Source organism: Rhinolophus hipposideros, assembly GCF_964194185.1.
Source record: "Rhinolophus hipposideros genome assembly, chromosome: 19".
In the NCBI taxonomy this organism is placed as follows: Eukaryota; Metazoa; Chordata; class Mammalia; order Chiroptera; family Rhinolophidae; genus Rhinolophus; species Rhinolophus hipposideros.
In genome coordinates, this window is record NC_138065.1 from 27,512,426 (window position 1) to 27,537,290 (window position 24,865).

The 24,865-nt window shown below is 45.0% G+C and overlaps 2 protein-coding genes across 4 annotated transcripts in view; both read left to right on the forward strand.

The window, feature by feature from the left end:
* CADM3 (cell adhesion molecule 3) overlaps window positions 1-22,858 on the forward strand; it is a 36,733-nt gene extending 13,875 nt beyond the window's left edge. Inside the window, exons 2-10 of one of the 3 annotated variants that reach the window (XM_081026486.1) lie at window positions 7,001-7,102; window positions 9,171-9,311; window positions 9,812-9,964; window positions 10,676-10,813; window positions 11,176-11,346; window positions 13,558-13,648; window positions 14,128-14,297; window positions 17,082-17,207; window positions 18,731-20,999. In XM_081026486.1, coding sequence (XP_080882612.1) covers window positions 7,001-7,102; window positions 9,171-9,311; window positions 9,812-9,964; window positions 10,676-10,813; window positions 11,176-11,346; window positions 13,558-13,648; window positions 14,128-14,297; window positions 17,082-17,207; window positions 18,731-18,849 — 1,211 coding nt within the window. In that variant the 3' untranslated portion in view covers window positions 18,850-20,999. Of the gene's footprint in view, window positions 1-7,000; window positions 7,103-9,170; window positions 9,312-9,811; window positions 9,965-10,675; window positions 10,814-11,175; window positions 11,347-13,557; window positions 13,649-14,127; window positions 14,298-17,081; window positions 17,208-18,730 lie in introns of all 3 variants that reach the window. The other 2 variants (XM_081026487.1, XM_081026488.1) reach the window with 2 other exon arrangements.
* ACKR1 (atypical chemokine receptor 1 (Duffy blood group)) lies at window positions 20,912-24,238 on the forward strand. Its single transcript, XM_081026489.1, has 2 exons — window positions 20,912-22,755; window positions 23,210-24,238. The coding sequence occupies exons 1-2, from the start codon at window positions 22,735-22,737 to the stop codon at window positions 24,188-24,190; spliced, it is 1,002 nt and encodes a 333-aa protein (XP_080882615.1). The 5' UTR covers window positions 20,912-22,734; the 3' UTR covers window positions 24,191-24,238.
* Window positions 24,239-24,865: the final 627 nt, after the last annotated feature.

The window sequence follows — 24,865 nt, forward strand, 5'->3', positions numbered from 1 at the left end:
TTTTATGGTTTCAGATCTTACATTTAAGTCTTTAAGCCATTTTGAATTTATTTTTGTATATGGTGTAAGGAGGTGGTCCAGCTTCATTTTCTTGCATGTGTCTGTCCAGGTTTCCCAACACCACTTATTGAACAGGCTGTCTTTACTCCATCGTACATTCTTGCTTCCATTGCCGTAGATTAGATGGGCATATAGGCATGGATTTACTTCTGGACTCTCTATTGTGTTCCATTTATATATGTGTCTATTTTTATCCCAGGACCATGCTGTTTTGATTACTGTAGCCTTGTAGTATAGTTTGAAATCAGGTATCGTTATACCTCCCACTTTTTTCTTATTTCTCAAGATTGCTGAGGCTATCCGGGGTCTTTTATGGTCCCATATAAAATTTAGGATTATATGTTCTATTTCTGTGAAAAACGTCGTTGGTAGTTTGATAGGAATTGCGTTGAATATGTATATTGCCTTAGGCAGTATGGACATTTTAACTATATTAATTCTTCCTATCCATGAACATGGAATGTGTTTCCATCTATTTATGTCTTCTTTCATTTCTTTCTTCAGTGTCGTATAATTTTCTGAGTACAGATCTTTTACATCTTGGGTTAGATTTATTCCCAGATATTTTATAGTCTTTGGAGCAATTGTAAATGGAATTGTTTTTTTAATTTCTCCTTCTAATATTTTATCATTGGCATATACAAATGCAACTGATTTCCGAATATTAATTTTATATCCTGCTACTTTACTAAATTCATCTATCAGTTCTAATAGTTTCTTGGTGGAGTCTTTAGGGTTCTCTATATATAGTATCATATCATCTGCATATAATGATAATTTTACTTCCTCCTTACCAATTTGGATGCCTTTTATTTCTTTCTCTTGTCTGATTGCTGTGGCTAGAACTTCCAGCACTATGTTGAATAGAAGTGGAGAAAGTGGGCAACCTTGTCTTGTTCCTGATCTTAGGGGGAGTGGTTTTAGCTTTTCCCCATTGAGTATGATGTTAGCTGTGGGTTTGTCATATATGGCCTTTATTATGTTAAGATGTGATCCCTCTATTCCCTCAAAGTGACTTTTCAATTCTTGGAGTTAATGTCTAAATCAGGATTCAGATGGGACTGGTGCACTTTCCTCCAAGTGCGGAATCAAACATTCACTATTAAAGAAAAATACACCAGGGCCCAGCCACTGGTGTGGGTAAACCATTCTAAAAGTGGGTCCCTTCAGTATTCTGGGCCACATCCCCCAATGTGTTTTTCCCTTCATCCACCCACCCGTCAAGGTAGTGGTAAGGAATAACAAGTAGGCTGGGATGAAGAGCATTTTTAACTCTGGAGTTAAAGAAATGCCGAATCCTCCTCCTTATCATCATCACCATCACCATCAACTCCTACTCAGGAAGCTGATTTTCTCTAGTCTGTGAAGTGGGGCTCTGGACCCAAACACTGGCAAGGATAACAGCAGCTATGTGGGAGAGTTCTGTCCCCTTGTCCCACCATCCTAAATATGTACCTGTGATCTTGTTCATGACCCTGAGGACAATGCACCTTAGATTCCAAAGCAGACAGAAAGATATAAAAACCAAGCAATCAGAAGTTATACTGGCACACAGACTTCCCTACTAGCATCATTTAAATTGGAGACATATTATTATTCATTTGAGTCACTCATTTATTTATTGAATAGGTATTTATTGAGTACTTACTATGTGCAAGATCCCAGACTATGAGTGAAAAACTGAACCACAGGTTGCCAATGTATGCTTTAAAGAGGCACATTAGTAAGTCTCCAATTCCCACCTCTGCTACTCTTAATATGAGCAATCAATCAAAAGGAAATTAGTGGTGAAAGGGCTATGTTGTTCTTTAAAATGCTGGGAGTCCTAAAGGTACTAGAATGCATGGGTAAATAAACAAAGAATTAAGAACCCCCAAGGCAACTGAGGGCAAACAGGAAGATAATGTTAATTTTTAGCGAAGGTCTAGAGTGCTATGAAAACATGAGGGGATTCTACTAGTTTTAACCAGACACGTGTAGCTTGTTAACTAAGAGTCCCACATTATAAGGCTCTTAAGGGTGCACAAAATACCCCCAAATGTATAGATGAAGATATATTAAGAAATCCAGGGCCAGCCTGGTGGCTCAGGCTGCTGGAACTCCGTGCTCCTAATGCCGAAGGCTGCTGGTTCGATTCCCACATGGGCGGGTGGGTTCTCAACCATAAGGTTGCCGGTTTGATTCCTCGACTCCCACAGGGATGGTGGGCTCCGCACGCTGCAACTAAGATTGAACATGGCACCTTGAACTGAGCTGCCACTGAGCTCCGAATGGCTCAGTTCGTTGGAGTGCATCCTCTCAACCACAATGTTGCCGAGTTCGACTCCTGCAAGGGATGGTGGGTTGTGTGCCCCCTGCAACTAACAATGGCAACTAGACCTGGAGCTGAGCTGCGCCCTCCACAACCAAGATTGAAAGGACAACAACTTGACTTGGAAAAAGTCCTGGAAGTACACACTGTTCCCCAAATAAAGTCCTGTTAAAATCTTAAAAAATAAAAAAGAGAAATCCAATTAAAAATATAATTCAATAGGTACAAGTCATATCACCACCACCACAAGCACCCATTTTCAAAGTGCTACACTTTTTCTTTTTTATTCACATTCAGGTGAGTGTTGTTCAGGTGAGCCACCCCCGGCCAGTGATGCAGAAAGGACTCTTCCCCCTCTAACCCCTGCCCCACACCACACACACAAAATACATGTTCTGCAAAGGGAGGCAGTGTAGTGAAGATGTGCAGAAAGGCTGAGCTTCATGGTCAGAGAGATCTAAGTTTAAAGCCTGTCCCATCTCAACACTTATTGAATCCATCATATGGATGAGTTACTTAACTTCCCTGACTCTTAGTTAACTCATCCTTAACATGTGCATAATAATACCTGTTAAAAGGGTAGTTCTGGAATAATGAATATAGAGCACCTAACTTGTATCTTGACACACAGAAGGTGATCGATAAATATCGATTTCCACCTCGTAGATGTCTAGAGCTTTAGCCTCTGGATGGGCGACTCTCTTCTTTGGCGTATTTATTTGTTCTTATCCTGTTTTGTTTGCTAGTTCCTCTGCACTGGCAGATGTTGAGCCTAATTTTCACAGTAGAAGATGCACAGCATCTGTGTTTCATTTATTAAATATTTATTAGGTACCTTCTATGTGTAATATGCTGTATTAGGGCCAGTATTGGATAAAATAATTAATCAGATATCAACCCTACCTGCAGGATCTGTATAATTTTGGAGGGAAGCCAAACTTGCAGTACAAAATAGATAGTAATGCATAATTTAAGGAAAGCAGATAAACTGTTCTAACTCAGAGAAATGAGAAATTATTTTCACATGGGACAATCAGGGAAGACTTCTTGAAGGAGCTGGCCCAAAAAATAGGCTTTAAGGATGGGTAAGGCTTAGACATGTGAAGATGGGCAAAGGGTATTATCAACAGAGTTAGTGTAGGAAAGGTAATATATGCAAGAAAGCAAAGGAGTTATAGAAAGAATTCCAAATAGAGTCATATGTCTGGGATATCAGGTGAGTAAAGTAAAGAAAAGAAAGCTGAAAGGCATCTTGGCATCAGAGTTTACAGGATCTAGCAGGCCAAGCTAACAAATCTGAATATGATCTGCAGACAGTGTGAAGTCAGTGAAGGTTTCTGAGCAGGGAAACAATATGACCTATATGACCAGAGCTCTCTTCATTTATTTTTCTATATGAAGGGCCTCCCCTCTCTAATGGTTCTGTGGTCTCAATGTCTGCATTTCCTTCCAACGACCCTTCCAGAGCAGAATTTTCACTATTTCCACTTCAAAGTTTATGCCAGCATTTCAGAGTACTCTCATTTTCCTTTCCAATCTGAATCCACTGAGGGAATTTTGCTGATGTCATAAATGATTGGCATGATATAAATCCAAAGAAGGCTCTATCACAACCCAGGTAATGATTTCTTCTACTTATCCATGTTCCTGTTGACAATATTTTAATCACTCATCCTCCCAGGGGAGTAACCATTCAGAATTTATTATTACAATTGTACAATTTTATAAAAACAGCAAGAAAACTTAAGTACTTCTCAAAATTAGAGAGAGAAATGCCATCTCTGGGGGGCAGGGACCCAGCTACCTCTTAAGCTGTTTCTTAAAATACTACAAACCAGAGTGAGTTCCCTGTAAGCCTGCGGACAATATATCAAGCATATTCCAAATATGCCATTTATTGCAGTCCTCCTCATCTGAATAATTCAGATTGGTTTGAATGACCTACATCATAATTTCACTTATTTGTCCTATGCAGAAAAAGAAAATGCCAGCAAAATGCAGGAGGAGGGAAGGGATGAAAGGAATGTAAGCAAGGAGAACTGAATTTAGAATGCAGAAAGAAGGCACAGATGAAAGAAGGAGAGTGAAGACTAAATCCATGCTGTTAGACAGAATACAAACTCTGCCTGATTAGGACTAGACATAGCACAGTGCCAATAGCAACTGAATGAATTACCAGACCAATTAAATTGTACTGAGTCCACTATGGTCTAAGTGCTAAAGATACACAGACTCAAGGTACAGATGAGGAGATCAATAACCAAACATGTAAATGGGCTGAAAAGCTATAAGAAAAAGGAGCTGTTGAAAAAGCTTTGACAGCATCAACACAGAGAGAAAGAGGATCCTTGAGAGGTGTGCTATTTGTGTGCCTTTAGGTAAGGCCCTGAACCTCTCTAAACCTCATCTCTAAAACCCAATTATTTGGCTGCCTACTATCTCTCAAGGTTGTTTTGACATTCAGTGAATTCATGGTTGAAAATACACTCTGCAAACTCAACGTCATATGCTAAGGTATGAGATGGCTATTTCCTCTGTTCATTTCAGCAAAGGCCTATTAGTGCTTACCGTGGACTGAGCACTGACCCTGGCTTCTCCCTGTCCCTCCACCATCTCAATCTTTAGCACAACCATTTTGGCTTCCTACTGTGTGTTGAAGCAGCGTGCCCACAAATACACAACCTGGAAAATAATATGAAACACCAACTTCAGGTTGCCTCAATCCTTGAGATCCACAGAAGGCAGCAGGGTGAGAGCCTGGCACCCAGGGAGGGTCTCTGCTGGATGGGAGAGCCCTTGTCTTCTCCCTGGTAGCATTTCCTTCTGTTGTCCTCACCTTTGTTGCCTCTCTTCATCAACATTTTCCTTGTCCTTTTTCTGCCTACTTCTTTCTACCTGGTACATACTTTCTGTTTTCTCTGCTTTACTGCCCCTCCCATTTGGGCATTAGGGCTTCTGTTTGAGAACAGTAATTTCTGAAATCTCCCAGAATATGCCTGTAAAAAACGTTGGAGGAGGGCGTCGCAGAGGGGTGTCTCCATGGAGGCCTGTGAACCCCTGAAGCTGTCTCTTAGAGCCCTATCCAAGAAGCAAGGACTCTGTCTTACTCTCCCTTTCTTCTCCCCTCTCTTTCCTTCTCCCCTCTCTTTCCTTTCCCCGTTCTCTTTGCCATCACTCTCCCTCTGCCCTCTCCTCTCTTTCCCTTCTGATTAGGCAATTCTCTCCCTCATCCCCTTTCTTCTCCCGAAGCCCAAGTTCCACTTCTCTTTTTATTCTCGCACCCCCACCACCGCCTCTGGCCCAGCACCCCCTTCTTGTTCTTTCCTCTCCCATCCACCCTTCCCTGTGGGTTCTCCAAAGCAAGCGCGCTGGGACAATTAAAGTTATGCCCAGGCTCTGGGCAGGACGGGTAGCAGCTTGGACTTTCCTCAGCAGCAGATGACCTCACTGAATTTTGTGCACGTGATTGGCTATTTCTGGGCTTATGGCGGGAGACCCTGAAAAGAGTCCCTAGGCCTGTTTCTTTGTCCTTCTGCCTTTTTAAGTTGAATTGGGAAAATAGGCCCTTGACACTATGTAGTACTTTACAAAAGGGTTTAGAGACTACCCTCTAGGAAGAGAGGGATTTGTTGTGCCAGAGGTGGGAGCAGAGTCAGTGATACCGTGTTTCCCTGAAAATAAGACCTAGCCAGACAATCAGCTCTAATGCGTCTTTTGGAGCAAAAATTAATATAAGACCCGGTCTTATATTACATAAGACCCGGTCTTATAATAAAATAAGACCGGGTCTTATATTAATTTTTGCTCCAAAAGACTCATTAGAGCTGATTGTCTAGCTAGGTCTTATTTTCGGGGAAACACTGTATAAAGTGGGCAATTGGACAGAGTGTAGAGGAGGAAAACTTGAGAATTGGAGTTTTCAATAGAAGGTAACAATCTAGGAAGGTGTGGAGGTAACTTCAGCCCTGTTTTGTCTGTCTTCAGTGGTATGGTCTTACCTGAAATAAATGGAGCTTCGGATTTGGATCAGGCATTTAATTTCCAGTCTTTTTGTTCTTCCATTTGTATGACCTTGGGCAAGTCACTTATTCTGTTTTCACACTGCAAAGTAGTAATGATAATACCAGAGTACCGATAAGTTTATTAAAAGGATTAATGTGAAAGTATTTCCTAATTATTAAACCTGTCATTATTTTAGTAGATAATATGATGTAGCAGAAAGAATCCTGGGTAAAGAATGAAAAGTCTTTGGTTATTTTCATTTTCTCTGTAGTGACCTTCACCAAGTCACGATTAACCTCTATGGACTTCATTGTCCTCACCTACTTACGATGTGGGAGTACTAAACCACATGACCTCTAAGACCTCTTTTGGCTCTAACATTATATGATTGACTGATAAAACTTATCCTCCTTTAATTCGCCCATTTGGAGGAAGAGTTCACTTCCTTTTTCAGGACTCTAGTTAATCTCTTTCCTTTGTGAGAAATCCATCTTCTCTTGGATATCCTGGTGAACATACTGTTCATAGGGGCCAACCTCTTACCTCACTCCCAAAAATGAAAGTATAGATCCGAAACTGCAGCAGTATATATGTAGGGCTCTTCCTTGATGGAGATTCTCTCCCCAGGCTACTGGCAGGAGCAGGATTTGGAGCTGGGAACTCTGGCTTCACTCGACGAGGCCATCAGCTCCACAGTCTGGAGCAGCCCTGACATGCTGGCCAGTCAAGGTGAGAATCCAGGCCCTCTCATCTCAGTGTCCCTCAGTGCCGTCAACCATCCTCACATCATGTCCCATTCATGTGGCCTTCACCCTGTGTGCTCACTCCCCTCATTGCCACACAACTTTTCCTCCTTTCCATCTGACATTGCAGTTCTTAGTTCTATACCACCACTGTCTAGCACCCACTCCTTCTTCCCTACTCCAGTACAGAGACCTCTGTATCGTTTACACCTTTCCCCCCCAAAAATAAAATAATTCCAGAAGGAGTGTTTTACTTGGAATAAAAAATTCCTGGAAAACATAGTCAAGGTAGAAATCTTCATAAAGAACTGGGGACAATGGAATTACTAGTCAAAAATTGGTATTATAGCTAATAGTAAATGAAAGGCTTCCCAAACCTTTCATTGAGATATTCAAAAAATATATCACTCCCAAATTTACTCAGCCAGTTCAGTCTGTGGCTCACTAATCTCAAAATCATAGTTTTAATTCTCAAGTTAGGTGATCATTTGAGTGCATTCCAATGAAAACGCACTGCTTTGAGAGTCAGAAGAATAAAGTTCTAGCCCTAACTACCATCACTGATAAATAGAATGATCTTAAGCAATCACTTCATCTCCATTGCCTCATTGTCTACATCTGTAAAATGAGGGAATAGGATTCCATGATCCCTAAGGTCCCCTTCAGTTTTAATTTTTATGATTCTAAACACTAAAGTGAGTAGCCAGGCTTTGTGCTTCTATTTGGAGACAGCCACCCTGAAGTACTGGTGCTTGGTATCAATTCCAGCACATGCCACCTTCACTCCTCAGGGCACTTTCTCTGCCAGGAGTACTCATTGTATGTTTCTTGGAAATGGAACAGTGGTGATCAAGAAAGAAAAAATAAGCAGACAGGGCAGGAGTTGGTGCCATAGGGAAGCAGACAGGGCAGGAGTTGGTGCCAAGGTTGGTGCCATAGGGAACATGGGGATCATCTAAATTATTCAATTATGGAATTAAGAAGTGTGTTTCTTGGTTTCCTATTCAGAGAAAAATAATATTAGTTAAGTAATTTAGTGCCATGGAAGAAATATTCTGGATATTTCAGAATCAGTGATACAAGGTGTTATTTTTAGTTCTGTGAAGATCAGTGCTATTGGGCTACAAAAAGTCAGTCCTGAAGATGAGGGACTCAATATTGGGGATCAGTAGCTGCTTTTGGAAAAATAGAGGAAACAAGTGTCACACAGTCAAAGGAGCTCACAGCTATGCCTGACTAGAAGGCAGTTTGGGATTCAAATGGCTCATCCATATACCTTATTAGTCCTGTTTTGTTTAACTTGACTAAGGAGAGAGGGATTAGAAAACTTATTTCCATCACATTGAAAGGAAAACTTTAATCCTCTGCTCTTTAAAATAACACCAAGATGGTGATTTGGGTTTGTGTGTTGGGAGGCTCGTAGTACTAATACTGAAAGCAATGTGTTAAGGCAGCTGATGAATGAAGGGAAGTTACCATTGGAGGAATTGAAACTTTCATGTCAAAATGTTTCGGTTTTTTTAAAAAAATCTTTCTTGTTTGTTTTGAAGTTTTATCAGTTACCTCTTATGTAAATAAATGTGCGATCCAAGGGCTGGCCTGGCCTTTCTCTCACTTTTAGTTCTGGGATTATTAGTCACAGCTACTTCTTCTGTTCTTGTTTTTATATGCAGATGGTGGCAGAAAGGCAAAACATAGAATGACAGATGCGTGTGTGTGTTTTCAAAGGTGAATGGTAGAACTCTATCAGAAAAGACACATGTGGAGTGATATGTGTAGATTTGGAGTGCCTTTATTCCTCTAAGTGTTTGTGGCCCTGTTAGTTCATTCAGCAAACATTCAACAAGTGACAGTTTTTCTGTGTATTCAAAGCAAGAAGAAATAAGGTCCCCACCACCTCTATTCTTTCCCCCTATTTCTTCCTCTGTGATGTCTTAAAAGACACAGAGACCTCAACCTTGGATGGTCTGAATTAGATGAGGTGGACCTTGGCCCAGAAATGGGTGGAGGGGCTAGGGCCTACTCAGGCAACTAACTGTATTCTACTCCTGCAGACAGTCAGCCCTGGACATCTGATGAGACAGTGGTGGCTGGTGGCACCGTGGTCCTCAAGTGCCAAGTGAAAGACCATGAGGACTCATCCCTGCAGTGGTCTAACCCTGCCCAGCAGACTCTCTACTTTGGGGAGAAGAGAGGTAGAGTCTCATGAGTTATCTTTCTCTGTGGCAACCATGGGCTGGGGAAGGGACTGCAGCACTGAGGAGAAATGTCCCTGTAGTCCAGAGGCTAAGAAACATGAAGGTATGCTATTTGAGGAAGCAAAAAGCCGTGGGCTCCTCAGCTAGTTTCAGAGAAACTTCAGTATCATAGCTCTGACCTAGGCCATGGATCTCTGACCTATGTCTTATAGGGTCCCGGGGTGACTTTATCCCAAAGGAGCAGTAAGAGATAGCTGATGTCGGTGTTGTGTCTCATGAGAAAGCCCTTGAGGTCCAACCTTCTTTTCTGAATATCTCTCTGGCTACAGTGCCCAAGGGCCCAGGAAAGTGACTGAATGACCGAAAGACTGCTCAAATTCAGGAGCAGTTTTCCCCCCTTTCCCCATGTCATCCCAAAGAAGCTGACCTGGGATTGAAGATAAATATGAAAGATGCCAGTAAAAGCCTTGCTTCCAATTCTCCCAATTTCCCCCCAGCCCTTCGAGATAATCGGATTCAGCTGGTTAAATCCACACCCCATGAGCTCAGCATTAGCATCAGCAATGTGGCCCTGGCAGACGAGGGCGAGTACACCTGCTCCATCTTCACTATGCCTGTGAGAACTGCCAAGTCCCTCGTCACTGTGCTTGGTGAGGCTCCCAAACCCCAGTGTCACCACAGCATGCTCCGTGCAAACAAATCTCCCTAGGTGGGTCACTGAAGGAGTCTAGAGCCAGGCAAGTCTCCAAGCCTTTTGGAAAAGTTCAGCCTGTATTTCCTTTGCTACTGAATGACATGCAAAGAGCACTGGGTTCTAATCCTTTCTCCTCTACTTCCCACTTACTCTGGGACAAATTTCTTACTTTCTATGAGCTTGAATTCCTTAACCTGTAACAGAAAGAGGATGATGTCTGTTCCAACTACCTCCTGTGATTGTGTGAGGGAAACAAAAGAAGTGCATGTAATGTATGATTATAATGTTCAAGTCGAGTACCCTAGTTGCTTCCATGCTTCCATGTAAGCATCCTATATTTCATCCTATATTTCAATTTCCTTCTTTACTTCCCTGAGCTTCACACTATTTCTGTGGCCACCCAGTTGTGCTGTGAGGTGTCAGTTCACGTGTCATTTCTCAGATATGGTTTATCTCCCTAATACCATACTTTCTCCCCTACCCCCAAGGTCTTCCTTCCTGGTCCTCAGGGAGGAGATCAAAGAGAAAGATATCTAGTCTTCTACTCATCATAAATCAAAATAGAACCCAAATATCTTGACCCCCACAGAGGCCATCTCAGCAGGGAGAGCTGAGTGTGACCTCATGGCCTCTCCTTCATATCCTGGCCATCCCCTATGCATGATAGGAATCCCACAGAAGCCCATAATCACTGGCTACAAGTCATCATTACGGGAAAAGGAGACAATCATCTTAAACTGTCAGTCTTCTGGGAGCAAACCTGCAGCTCAGCTCACCTGGAGGAAGGGTGAGCAAGAGCTTCCCGGTAAGTTTCTTCTGCCTTGGGGTTACAGGAGGAGGTGGAGGTGAGGGGAGGAGAGGAGAGAGGGAGGGGAACATGTCCATATGTCTGTGTATGTGCACATAAGGCGTGATATAGAAGGAAAACGTGGGAATGACAGATATTCTGTGTATACTGTGTGTGTATGTGTGTGTGTGTGTGTGCATGTGTGCAGGTGCCTACATTCTCCTTGTGTGTACATACCCATTTCACAACTTTCTAAGTTTGTCTAAGTTGAGACTCACCATCTGTATGTCTATAGTGGGACCCACACAATATCTGTATGCTAGTGCTCACTCTGTATCTATGTGTGTGTGCATGTATGTGTGTCTGTTTCTGCATTCTAGGAGAACCAACCCAAATACAGGAAGATCCCAATGGTAAAACCTTCACCGTGAGCAGCTCAGTGATGTTCCAGGTTACCCGGGAAGATGATGGGGCAGACATCCTATGCTCTGTGAACCATGAATCTCTAAAAGGAGCTGACAGATCCACCTCTCAACGCATTGAAGTTTTATGTATGTTATGGGCTTGTGGGTGAAGACGGATCAGGTATGAGATGGGGAGTGGGGAAAAGGAAAGTGCAGGTAACTATACATGACGCAACAGGCACACATGAGTGGATAGGTAAAAACAAAATAAGACAAGAGGTGACAGGATTAGCCAAGGGTCAGCAAATGTTTTCTGTAAAGAGCCCAATAGCAAACACTTTAAGCTTTGGGGGTCATATGGTCTCTGTCTCAGCTACTTACCTCTGCTGTTGTTGCAGGAAAGTAGCCATAGATGATATGTAAACAAACGAATATGGCAGTGTTCCAATAAAACTTTATGTACAAAAACATGTAGCTTGTACCTTCAAGGGGTAAGTTTACCAACCCCCAGGGTAGGTCAGTGTTTGCAGCTAGCTTGTAAGTTGTAGTGGTAACTAAAACAAATCAAGAATTAGAAGATGCATGTTCTAGTCTATCTTCCACCACTTACTAGCCATGTGATGCTAAGAAAATTACCCCATTGAGCTTGGTGTTTTATTTGCTAAATGAGAAGATGAACATGGGAATCATAAAGAAAATACAGGTGGTAGGAAACACAATCTCTCTGGCATCATTATTTCCAGATCGTTTCCTTACTGTACTTCCCTATCTGCTGTAGCTTTATGATTGTTCTTGGGATTCGGACCCAAAATGGCCACTCCTAACCTTTCCAAGGATTATTATCCCTCTGTGGAATCTGTCTTGAGTAAGGACAAGGAATTTCCCTCCTCACCTGAGGAAATTTGGATATTTTCAAAAATAATTTTTCTTAGTGGAGGAACCAAGGGGAAAAGAAAATATAATAAAGTGCAAGGGCAAAAGACAAAGAGTTGTGAAGTAATGCATTTTTTGTCCTAACTTATCTAAAGGCTGGGTGTTTTTCTAAAATAATTAACACCCTTAATCTCCTTGTGGAAGATCCAGGCCCAAATTCAGTGCTATTTAAATCAGTTGCTAAACCCATTGCTGAAACTCGAACATGAGGTAGGTTTGGGGTGTCATCACTTTGTGTTTAGCAGACTCAATCTGGAAGCAAACAACCTGGACTCTAGCTGCAGTTACTTACTAGCTGTGTTACTTTCACCAAAGTATGTAATCTTAGTGGCTCCTTCTTACTTCACTAAATTTTCCTGAGAATAAATGAAACAATACCTATGAAAGCACTTTGTAAACTTCAGAGTTCTATATAGCTATAAGGTGTTTCTCTGATTATTAGTTCTGAGGGCAAGGTTCCTGGTCTTGCTTGGGCTTCTTCCCCTAAGACTGGTCCCCAGCCAGGGCTAATAAAGGCCCTCCCCAGTCTGATCCGCAAAGATTTCTATGTTAGGTACAAGACCATCGGGCAGTTACTCTCCAGGGAGCTTTTTGGCCTAACTGTGATCAGCATTCAGTCAATAATTGCTATACTCTAGGTACTGTGCTAGAGGTTTCTATGACTGTAGGGCCCAGGAACACCCATTCTCTTACCTGGCCTGATTCTCTTTGTCCTGTTTGATTTGACTGAAACACCTTCATTAACTGGTTATTAAGGTTGTCTGTATCCTTAGGAGAAGCTCAGCCTCTTTATCTGTTGTTCTAAACCAGCATCTGGTTGTATTGTTCTATACAGCCATCTGGAGCTAGCCTCCTCAATAGCCTTTTGGGGTCAGTGGCAGATGCCATTGTTCCTTCACAGAGCCCATCTATGTTGTGTCAGTGCCTTTTTGCAGCCAAAATATGACCCTCATCTCTTGCTATTTCAAAGCTCTCACTTCATTTTTGAACTGATCACTAAAAATGTTTTTTGTTCAAGTGTTGTTTCCAGTTTAAGGTCCCTTGCAGAGCAGAGGATTCAGAGGTTGAGAGCTCAATAAATTATTAAGTTCAAGTGTATTTGTTCTGTCATCAATATGTACTAAGTCCCATTTATGTGCTAGGCAGTGTGCTAGGCACAGATGAACCAGTGACACCCCTTCTCAGCTCTCTGTTAAGATGTCTCTTGAATCCTCACCAAAGACAGACCTTCCGGAACCCTACCTCTATGAGTCCTTCACACATTCAATGATAATAGCGGTCTTTGCTTACAGAAGTAAGGGGAGAAAGGTCTTTATTTATGGCATCTTGGGCTGCTGAGGCTTTTAGGTGTAGAAGCTGTAATGTATAACTAGATGATTTTGTAGAAGTGGGAGTTTTGCACTGACATCATTTCCTTCTCCACAGACACACCAACGGCAAAGATTAGGCCAGACCCTCCACATCCCCGTGAGGGCCAGAAGCTGTTGTTACACTGTGAGGGTCGTGGCAATCCCATGTAAGAAGATCCATTTCCTAGCCTGTAATACAGCTCCATACTTTCAATTGTGATTTTCATTTAAAGTCTTTCAATCTCCTCTGTATTGTCTGAGCCTCTCATTTTCCCTGACACTGTCTAACAACATCCGTCCTTTATTTCCTGCAAAGAGCAGAAGTGGGGAGGGGCCTCTCCCTTGTTCCATGAGGTTCCTATAAGGAGCCAAGTTACAGTAATATACAAGTTAGTAAATCTCCTGTTTCCCAAAATTCAACCCCAAGAGGTTACCCCTATCCCATGCCTCAGAGCGGCTCAGTGTCTCTGGCTCCTATAACTTTTTGCACTTGCATCAAACAGTCCTTGACTTCCCTGCTCCCAGTTGTGTGTGTGTGTGTGTGTGTGTGTGTGTGTGTGTGTGTGTGTGTGTGTGTGTGTTTAATCTCTCTTTAGCTACCTGAGCTACTTTCTCCTGAACACCTGGGATTTCTTTGCCTCAACAGCCCCCAGCAGTACCTATGGGAGAAGGAGGGTAGTGTGCCACCCCTGAAGATAACCCAGGAGAGCGCCCTGATCTTCCCATTCCTCAACAAAAGTGACAGCGGCACCTATGGCTGCACAGCCACCAGCAACATGGGCAGCTACAAGGCTTACTACACTCTCAATGTGAATGGTGAGCCCACCTCCAGCATCCCTTTTCTCTGTCCATCTTGCACTCTTGTCTTTCTGTCTCCTGAGAGCACCCCCAGATGATGCTTGGAAGTAGGCTAAAGGGACAACAGCCCCCTATCTAGGGCCTGAACAATCAGGCTTCAGATCCACTCTGAAGTGTGCAATAAGGAAAGACCAGTAGAATAGAAGGCTCCCATCAGACTTTGTTTAGCAGTTGCACCATCCTCCAATCCCTGCACTCACCTGGCAGCAAGCATAATAATTCTGTGTTTAGAGGCCCCAGAGCCTCTCAAGTGTGGGTGTAGATGCATTGCCTTTTGCAATAGGCTGTTCTCAGAGTTGCTTCTCCTGTGACTAGTATGAGGTGCATCCTGCTGCTATCATCTCCTGTCCTGCAGACCTGGGTCCGGCCAGAAATGGAGATAAGTTTGTACTATGCTGAGAACTAGTCATAAGCTTTTCTCAGATGCCATATCTTCTAGAGGGGCTAGGTGATGCTTCTTCTCTGAAGTTCTTCCCAAAGAACAACTACCAAACCCAGTTTCAGGAGAAGAGACAGGCTAGCACAGATGTGCCTTTATGGAAATTTTTGAAGATCCCAATAGCAGTGGAGTCCTGCCAAACAGTCTTATAAGCCTTTCCTCAGAATAGAGGAAATGCATTGTGAGGGTGGGGAACATCAGAGTCTCCCTGAACATCAGAGTGCAATGCCCATTAAAGCAGTAAAGGGAGAACATCCAGGCCTCTCAGGGATAAGAGACCATTGTGTCTGGATGGGGTGATTCCAACTCCAGAGCAGACCTCAGAGGTGGGAACTGCCTCAGCACAACAAACAAAGCTACTGCAGGATGCCAGGAGCAAGGACAATGCATTGAGGTCCGGTATCCCCAGATCTCTCCAGGCCAACTCTGATGATGATTGGCAGTGAGAGAAAGTTCTTGTTCCTTTATGATTGGCCTCTTGCTGATCTGCTTTGCCCTGTACTGGAAAGCCAGTCCTGTTTGACCTAACTGCTTCCAGTGCTGACGCCTGGTGGTAGAATAAGTTACTGCATCTTTCAGGAATATCCTAAGCAGTACTGTTTCCCCAAAAATAAGACCTAACCGGAAAATAAGCCCTAGCATGATTTTTCAGGATGACATCCCCTGAACATTAGCCCTAATGCATCTTTTGGAGCAAACATTAATATAAGACCCGGTCTTATTTTCGGGGAAACACGGTGTTAATCCCCACCTGCCTGGAATGAAATTAAGTAGATTTCTACCTATCGAAAAGGGCCTGTCATGGATGACCCCAGAGGTCATTTTGGCCACGGAAACCTATGTTTTTCTAGGGAATTTCCATCTCCCTAGTCTCTGGAATAATTACCCAGGATTTATTTTTAATATGGACTGTGTCTCACATACTCCCTGGGAGAAAGACAGTGGGTAACCTCACTCTGCTTCCTCCAACTTATTACCATCACACCCCCACCATGATATTATTATCATGGAGCCCCCAGGCCAATCCTCTCCCTCCCTCCTAAGTAGAACATTAAAAGACAAAGCATAAATGTTTTCTTTCAAATAAAGTACAAACAGGCAAGGAACTAAAAAGCTGGCCCAGTCAAGCCTGAGGAGACATAAGGTAGGAAAGACAAAATACATAAGGAGTCAGTGAAGTATCAAGACTCAAGCCAAGTCTATGGAAAAACAATAGCTCTCCCATGGGTAGGAGAGTCATATCTATGGCGAGTATAATTTTGGACATATCAGTACTGTATCCTGAGCCTGTGGACTCTCTTCTCAGGCATTTGGGACTCTGCTATGGCTGGTGCCGTCCTTGGCATGCCTGACCTATCTGTGCTGTGGGAATCAATCCTCCGTAGAGGCTTCTTTGGGAGGACAGATTCTCTATCCTATAGAAGAGATGTTGGCCATCATTGGAGGAAGCACAGTGGGACTTCTATGAAGGAAGTCTTTGTCCTTCCCATAAACCTTTGGATGGTGGGAAGTGAAAATAGATTGCAGATCTTCCTAATGAGACTTGCTAGAGGATTGGGGTTTTGCTGGAACTCTAAACTCCCCTACCAAGAAGGAACACTGTTCTTTATTAAGGGGGTCACAGTCTATCATCTTTTGTAAAGTATTGTCAAGGTGCCTACTTTTTGGATCCATCAGTTTTTCTCTGCTCCTTCTCTATGTAATCTCAGGGCAATGGGTGGATAGGTTGAGAATAGGTTGAGTAGCCCCTCTAGAGAAGCCAGCTCAGAATAGCAAGCAGACAGGAGAGTAAGTGGGTATGGGAGATAGGGAAGGAATACTCTGATAACCCAGAAATCGGAAGAAACATAGAGACATAAACAGAGACAGACAGGGAGAGAGAGAAAGAGGAAAGAAAGAGACAGAGAGACAGAGAGAGAAAGAGAGAGAGAGAGAGAGAGAGAGAGAGAGAGAGAGAGAGAGAGAGAGACCAAGAGATGATTTAAGTGTTAAATAAATGATCTTTGACTTGGACAAGAACAAACTTCAGTGCCATGAACTCAACTTAAAGTATTAAATGGGAACAGATTTATATATTTATTCATGAATGCATCAATTTTATTTAAATATAACTATGTTCTACACACTGTGTAAGAAACTTGGGTACACAATAAGGTGTATTCCCTTTGCTGAATGATGCCACTCCATTCTCCTGATGTTAGTCCATGTTCTCTGCTGTGTGAGATTATCTGTGACCAGGTCAGAAATGCTATCAAATTAAGGTTTTTCCCAGATTTGACTGTGTGCACTCCCCCTCCCTCCAGACCCCAGTCCGGTGCCCTCATCCTCCAGTACCTACCATGCCATTATTGGCGGGATCGTGGCTTTTGTCGTCTTCCTGCTGCTCATCCTGCTCATTTTCCTTGGCCACTACTTGATCCGGCACAAAGGTCAGATTTGCGAGAAAATCGGCAGGAGAACTTGGGCGTGGGTAGGGAGTTAGGTTAGGGACAGGCAGGTAGGAGCTGTCTGCAGGAAGGGCCTTTGGAAACTCAGTCAACCCCTTGGAGTGTTTGAAAAAGAATGCAGCCAACCCTGTGATAATGGAAAATCTCATTACTTGGTCATCATCCAGTAAAATCAAACCTTCCCACATAGTCAGTTGCTGCTTCCATGCTGCTCTGCCACCAGGGTGTTCTGCTGTAAGCAGAGAACTGTGAAATTCTGCATCTTCTTCCCATTTCTTCCTATACTTCTTCCTTTTGTTTAGCCTCATTTTCCTTGGCCTTTGACCCCCCACCCCTTGTCACCACACATCTGTGTTCTTTTCTCCCCTCTCCTATATGCACACCATGTCTCTCTACCCTCTCCTCACACACCTTCCTCTCAGATGTCCCCTTCTGTAATAACTTTTAGCCGGTAGCTGAACTACACCAACTGATCAAGTACTAGCCAGCTCTCAACTATCTTATACATGGAACTGACATAACAATTTTCCTAACACTACCTTACATGCACACATACACATGCACACATGCACATACAGGCACACATACAGACATGCATACACACATACACCACATATATACAGACACACATTCATACACATATTCATATACATATGCACATACGTGGTCTGACAATGAAGTTCACAAATTTGTTGCAATGATGTTGCTAACCTTTTTTGATATCAGAGGGAATATACATTATGAATTTTTACCAACTGGACGAACAGTTAACCACGTTTATTCTTTGGAAGTGCTAAAAAGGCTGCATGAAAAAGTTAGACGAAAATGACCTGAACTTTTTGCCAATAATTCATAGCTCGTGCATCACAACCATGCTCCAGCTCACATGGCCAATAAACACATAACTGTATTGGAACACCCTCCCTACTCACCTAATCTGGTCCCCAGTGACTTCTTTCTTTACCCATATATAAAGGAAATATTGAAAGGAAGACATTTTGATAACATTCAGGACATCAAGGGTAATACAATGATACCTCTGATGGCCATTCCGGAAAGAGTTCCAAAATTGCTTTGAAGGGTGCACTAGGCACTGGCGTCAGTGCATAACTTCCCAAGGGGAGTACTTCGAAGGTGACTATAGTGATATTCAGCAATGAGGTATGTAGCACTTTTTCTAGGATGAGTTTGTGAACTTAATTGACCTTGTATAGACACTTGCACCTATATACACACACATACACACACACCATTATTATTTTGCCTGTGTTATTAATGAAATTCTCATTAAAGGCAGGATTCATTAATTCATGAGGGTGTGGTCAGGTGATGGATATTGGCAGCAAAATACAAGTTAGGTCAGGTATGCGGTTTTCTTCTTCCCTAGAAGAAAGCTCTAAATAGGAGAAAAATGAGAGGAGCAAAGTGTGGATGGGTAGGTGGGCAAGGGGGGCTTCAAAATCTGGAAACTGCACTTGAAAAGAGGAGTCCCTATCTCTCCCCAGGAACCTACCTGACACATGAGGCTAAAGGTTCTGACGATGCCCCAGATGCTGACACAGCCATCATCAACGCGGAAGGCGGGCAGTCAGGCGGGGACGACAAGAAGGAATATTTCATCTAGGGTGACCACCCACCTCCTGCGCCCCTCAGGGGCCCCATGGGGACTGCTGGGGCCATCACCAACCCGGACTTGTACAGAGTGACCCCAGGGCTGCCCCACCCGCTTGCTCCCTAGGCTCCCCACCCCCTGTACAGAATGTCTGCTTTGGGTGCAGTTTTGTACTCGGTTTGGAATGGGGAGGGAGGAGGGCGGGGAGGAGGGAGGGTTGCCTCAGCCCTTTCTGTGGCTTCTCTGTATTTGGGTTATTATTATTTTTGTAACAATCCCAAATCAAATCTGTCTCCAGGCTGGAGGGGCAGGGGCCCTGGGGTGAGGAATGCAAAAAACTTGGAGGTGGAGAATGAGGGTGGCAGGGTAAGGACAGGAAAGGAGTAGAGCTGGTTTGGTAAGGGCTCTTACCAGGCCCCCATCCTTTACAGCAGAGCAGCTTCCTGGACTTCTCTGGGAATGGGGAGGTTGTGAGCAGGAGCTAGAGGTGACCTTTCCTCTGCTGAATTCACACACCTGGAGCTATGGACAGAGATGCAGGTGCCTCTCTGACACCCATTCCACCATGATGGGAAAGGTGTGAATGGGGGAGTCCCTGAGGAGATGTGACCTGCAGATGGGATGCAACCACACAGAGACCCAGAGCTTCCACAGAGGGAGGACGTGAGTCCCTGCCAGAAGTAGATTTGGAGAGGAAGTTCGCAGAGATGGCCCCATCTCCCCCTTGATCCCCAGGATGAATGAAACCAGGCCCTTTTCACAAGAACCACCCTTGAGGATAGCAAGGCAAGGCTGCCCCTCCTTGTTCCGGCAGCTGTGGCAGTGGCGCTGCTCTGGGCCTAACTGTGTCTGCTTCCCCTGCTTCCCTCCCCAGAGTCCGCTTACTCTCACTCAAGCCTTGGACTGTTGCTCAGCAACCACTCCTCCTATGGCATTGCTCAGCAATTCCTCTTCCCACACTGTGCTGCTTTGCCCCTGTCAGTTCCTAAGCCTTCCCTTAGTCTTTCCTCCCTTCCCCAGCAGCCAGGCAGACATAACCATGAAAATACTAAAAGGAGTTTCACTGCACTGAGCTGTTTCCTGCGCAAAGGAAGGGAATAATATGAACTCTGTGAGTGTGAGGATGTGTATGTGTGTGTGTATCTGTATGAGAGGCAGTGATGCAGGTCCTGGGCAGGTGGGCGGGCTGTGGGACATGTAATGGAGGGTCTTTGGGAGTGGAGGATTCCTAGCTAGCTTTGAACCTCCTCTGGGAGATTGCTCCATCCTTGAATTTCCATGCCACCTCCAGTGTCCATCTGTCATCGATAAAACAGTCCTAGGATGCATTGTGCTCAGTTGCCCATCTCACTTCACCCTAAAACATAGAGCATCAAACCCTGCCTCAATCTCCCTTCTAAGAGCTATGGAGTCAGTGCCACAGCCTTTGCTATGCATCCCTCAGGCCTCTCCCTGGCCCTGATCCTGGAAAGACCACTGCCATTTCATTTTCCCATAGTCTGTACCCAGTGAGTTGAGGGCTAGGAGGGAAACATATCTCCTTCCCATCTCTACCCCTGCTTTTGATTTTCTGTTTTCCTTTGTGGCCCAAGCTGGTTGCCATGGAGATGAGGTTGCTTACCCACCCTGTCCAGCCAGTTATCCTGTCTCAGACCCAACATGCTCCCAACACTGCTGTCCCTCCTCCAGCATGTCTTCCCTGCTTTAACAACCCAGGGGCATGCAAAATAAAGGGAGCTGCATCCAACAGGTCTGACCCAAACCCCTCAGTTTAGGTCATACCGCTGTGGATCTTCCAGCCGCTGGTTAGGGCCCTGGGCATCGCAGGCAACCCTGCCCATCTAAGCCAGGGCCCCTCCTCTTACAGCAGCAAGACAGCCTAGGGCTTCAGGCCTTTTGAGCTCCTATCTCCCAGCACCCACTTTTGGGAAAATTACTTTTCCTCTTTGAGCTGAACCACTCTATCCACATTACACAGAAGCCATATTTGTACCAGGGGACGGGGGACGGTGGGGGGGGAGGGGAGAAGGGTCCTTGTGCTGTGTATGTTTGTCTGTGGGATAAGGGTGGGGAAGGGAGCAGGAAGGGGATCGTGTATCTTTATAATCTTTCTAACTCTCTTGTGCTAATCTCAGAGGCGCACCCTCAATATATCTGGATCACCATGCTTGGCTGCCTCCTTCTTGCTGTTCTTGCTCCTGTGGGGATGCATGTATAAGGATGACTCTGCTGGTACCCCCTACACCTGGTATATCCAGGGGTCATATGTGCCTCACCAGGCTACCCTCCCAAGGGCATCTCTGTATGGAAACAGTATAACTCTCCAAGGGAGAGATGTGTCTACTTCCTTTGGCTGGGCCCTTGCTTTCCAGAGTTTGGAGTGAGGCGACTGACAGCTCCCAGGCAGTGCTGGAGAAGGAGGAAATGCAGGTGAAGATACTATCAAAATCATTCCAGGACAATGTCAACAGACACCCCAAACTCATTTTCTAGCCCTCTTCATGTTGAACCTGAGGCTAGAGCTGCTGTCCTGGGAGAAAAGGGGACAGTCTCTATAAAGTCCCCATTCTTTTGCAACTTGGCTTCCATACTTTACCTCCAGGCACCCCTATGTGAATAGAAAGGAAATTCTTGGCAGGACTGGAGTTAAAGCACCATATGTTTTCTTGGACAAATGAAGCAGCCTTCTCTAATTCACCATTCTGACTTGGACACTACATGACTCATCCCTTCCAACGTCCAGACTAAGTCTCCCTAACAGAGGAAACAAAATGCAGGGGAAGGGGTGACGAAACTGCAGAAATCATAGGACAGCAGCTCGGGGGGAAAGGGTTACCAGAGAGCAACCCTGTCAGCTTAGGGGGTTCCGCCTGCAGGGTAGACACCCTTTCTGTCTGCCAGCTGCAGAGAAATAGCAGCTGTCCTCATATAAACTTTGTACAGTATTGAGATGTTAGGTCAATCCAGTAGTTCCAGCCTTTGTGTCCCCAACAGAAGTAAGAGTAGAGAGTACCCCAGAAGCAACAGGCCCATTTGAAAAGATCTCATTGTCCCCCAAAGCCTGCTCTAACTTGTCAGACCATGTTCTGCTTAGTATGGAAGATACATTCACTGCACTCATAGTTGACGAGGCAAATGCCCTATCACTACCTGAAGGTTGCTTCATGATGCTACTGCCCAGCCCTCTTACCAGCTGCGCCCCAGCCCTCACACTGAAATACCCACACCCAGACACTTGCCTCAGATATGTGCACACGATACATAGCCACACACACAGATAAATAAGCACATTCTTATACCCAGGCCGATACACTAAGAGCCCCCCCCACACACACACACATATGCCACTTGGGCTGTCACCATCTCATGCATCCAGCCACAAGCACCACTAATACCCTATCCCATAAACACATGACTTTTGAATTATCCTTGGATCAACTTAAAGGGGGTGAAGGAGCGGTGAGTCATCCATTGCCTTTCCCTGGAACTTCCCAGCATGTCTCCTATCTCTGTCTCACACTTCACCCCTGACCCCTTCTTCCTTCCTTGTGCTTAAAGAATATGCTGGAAAGCCCTCTGGCTTCTCAGCCTCCCTTTCCACCTTCTGGAAAATACCCACTTTTTGGTCCCCACCTTTTTCCTTTCCCGAGTGCAGGACCACACCAGCAGAATCCAACCTCAAAACAGGAAGCCTTGGGCCAATGTCCCACATGGGCCTGAGGCTTAGGCAGGCAGTGGGGGTGGGGTAAAGACTTCCTGAATGTACTCCCCATGCCACCCCATGGCCCTGCCCAGAACTGATGGCCTTCATTACTCCCTGACATTTATCTTGGAACCACAGCCAGTGACAGAACTGTCCCAGCCCTTCTCGCTGCCTGCCCTGACCCCAGCAGAGTTATGGGGAACTGTCTGCACCGGGTGAGTGTGGGATGGAACCCACAGCCCCCACCTCTGCCCCTACTACCTTTCTGTGTGCCCCTTTGTCTTTATACCACTTTCCTTCCCTCCTCTTATCCCTTCCCTTTTTTTCCCTCTCCTTCTTACGCTAGTCTCCTGAGTTTCCCATTATTGTCCTTATTTGTCTTTTAGTCAGTTCCACCCAGGTCTCTCATCCCTCCAAACTTCCCCTGCTCTCCAGTCTTGCCCATTGCTTTTCCAGTACTGTTCTGTGACTCTGCTCCTTCACAGGCTCCTCAGTCTCCATGTGTTGTCCTTTTCCACCATCCCCACTGCATCCAACCCCTCCAGCCCCCTTGTTCTCCAACCTCAGCTTCCCCTCTATTCTTCCCCTTCCCTTTTCCCTCAGTTCCTGGGAAACTCTTCAGTGGGGTAACTAGATGCTCTGATTGTCCCCTCTGGGGATGTCCTCCAGGTGGACTCCTCCCCTACCGATGAGAACTTCAGTAACATTGCCATTGGAGATGACTTTTCAGATGAGTGGAATAATTCCTACGGAGAAGCTGACTATGACTACACTGGACTTGAAGCAGCTGCCCCCTGCCACTCCTGTAAACTGCTGGATGAGTCCTCACTGCCCTTCTATAGCCTCACCAGTGTCCTGGGCATCCTAGCCAGTGGAGCTGTCCTCTTCGCTCTTCTCAGACCTCTCTTTCACTGGCAGCTCTGTCCTGGCAGGCCAATTCTGGCACAGTTGGCTGTGGGCAGTATCCTCTTCAGCATTGCTGTGCCCATCCTGGCACCAGGCCTAAGTGGTGTCCACAACACCCACCTGTGTCACGTAACCCACTTGGTCTGGTATAGCTCAACCTTTGCCCAAGCTTTGCTGATAGGCTGCCGTGCCTGCCTGGGCCCCAAACTTGGTGCAGGCCAGGTCCCAGGCCTCACCCTATGGCTCACCCTGGGACTTTGGGTAGTGGCAGTCCTACTGGGGCTGCCAATCACCCTAGCCAGTGACATTTCCAGTGGACTCTGCACGCTGACATTCAGACGGGGCATTTTACAGTTTATGCACACTGCTGCCTGTTTTGCTATCTTTATCTTGTTGCCACTGGGTTTATTGGGAGCCAAGGGGCTAAAGAAGGTATTGGGCAGGGGGTCATGTCCCTGGGTAGATATCCTGTGTGTCTGGTTCATTTTCTGGTGGCCTCATGGAGTACTTCGGGTATTGGACTCCTTAGTGAGGTCCAACTTCTTGATATTGTCATCATGTCCAGCCCAGCAGGCCCTGGACCTGCTGGTGCACCTGGCAGAAGCCCTGGCAATATTACACTGTGTGGCTACACCCCTGCTCCTAGCCCTGGTCTGCCACCAGGCCACTCGCACTTGCTTGCCCTCCTTGCCTCTCCCAGCGAGACAGTCCTTTTATCTGGACACCCTTGGAAGCAAATCCTAGCTCTCTTCCCACCTGTCAACCTGAATTAAAGTCTACACTGCTTTTATGAAGCTGGTGGTTACTTATTTTGTCTGGGGATATAGAGTAGAGGAAGGAAAAGAGACGGAGGGAGGAGGAGCAAAAGGAGGAGAGAGAGAGAGAGAGAGAGAGAGAGAGAGAGAGACTTCATGCCAGACTTTCCGCAGATTCTCTAGCTGGCCTGAGAGAAAGTGAATTATATACAAATATCCTTAGGGCACACAGGTGTACTCTTGAGGTCTGGGGTTACTTCTATCTCTTCCAAGGGTAAAGAGAAGGGGGACAAGCATATAAGGGGAGTACCTAAACTTGAAAAACTAGAAGAGATGGCTTAGCGGATAAAGAAAAGAAGTTGCTACAGAGAGCAAATGAAAAGAATAGAAACTGGAGAAAGCAAAGCAGAGAGGAGTGAAGATGAGCCCAGATCATGACACCCCTCCCTGTTTGGCCTGTCCTACTTTCCTCTGTGCCTTCTCTCTCCCTGATACCTGCTGGATTTGTTTAGAGATCAGGGTGGTGGTGGGGAAGGTGGAGAGAAGCATCCTGGGGGACCTTACTTAGTCTAGGGTACATATCAAGATAATTATAGAAGCCACTTCCTAGGAGTCATCTCTCTGAGGTTGATTCCTCAGGATGATCGTAATCCCCATGTGTGTA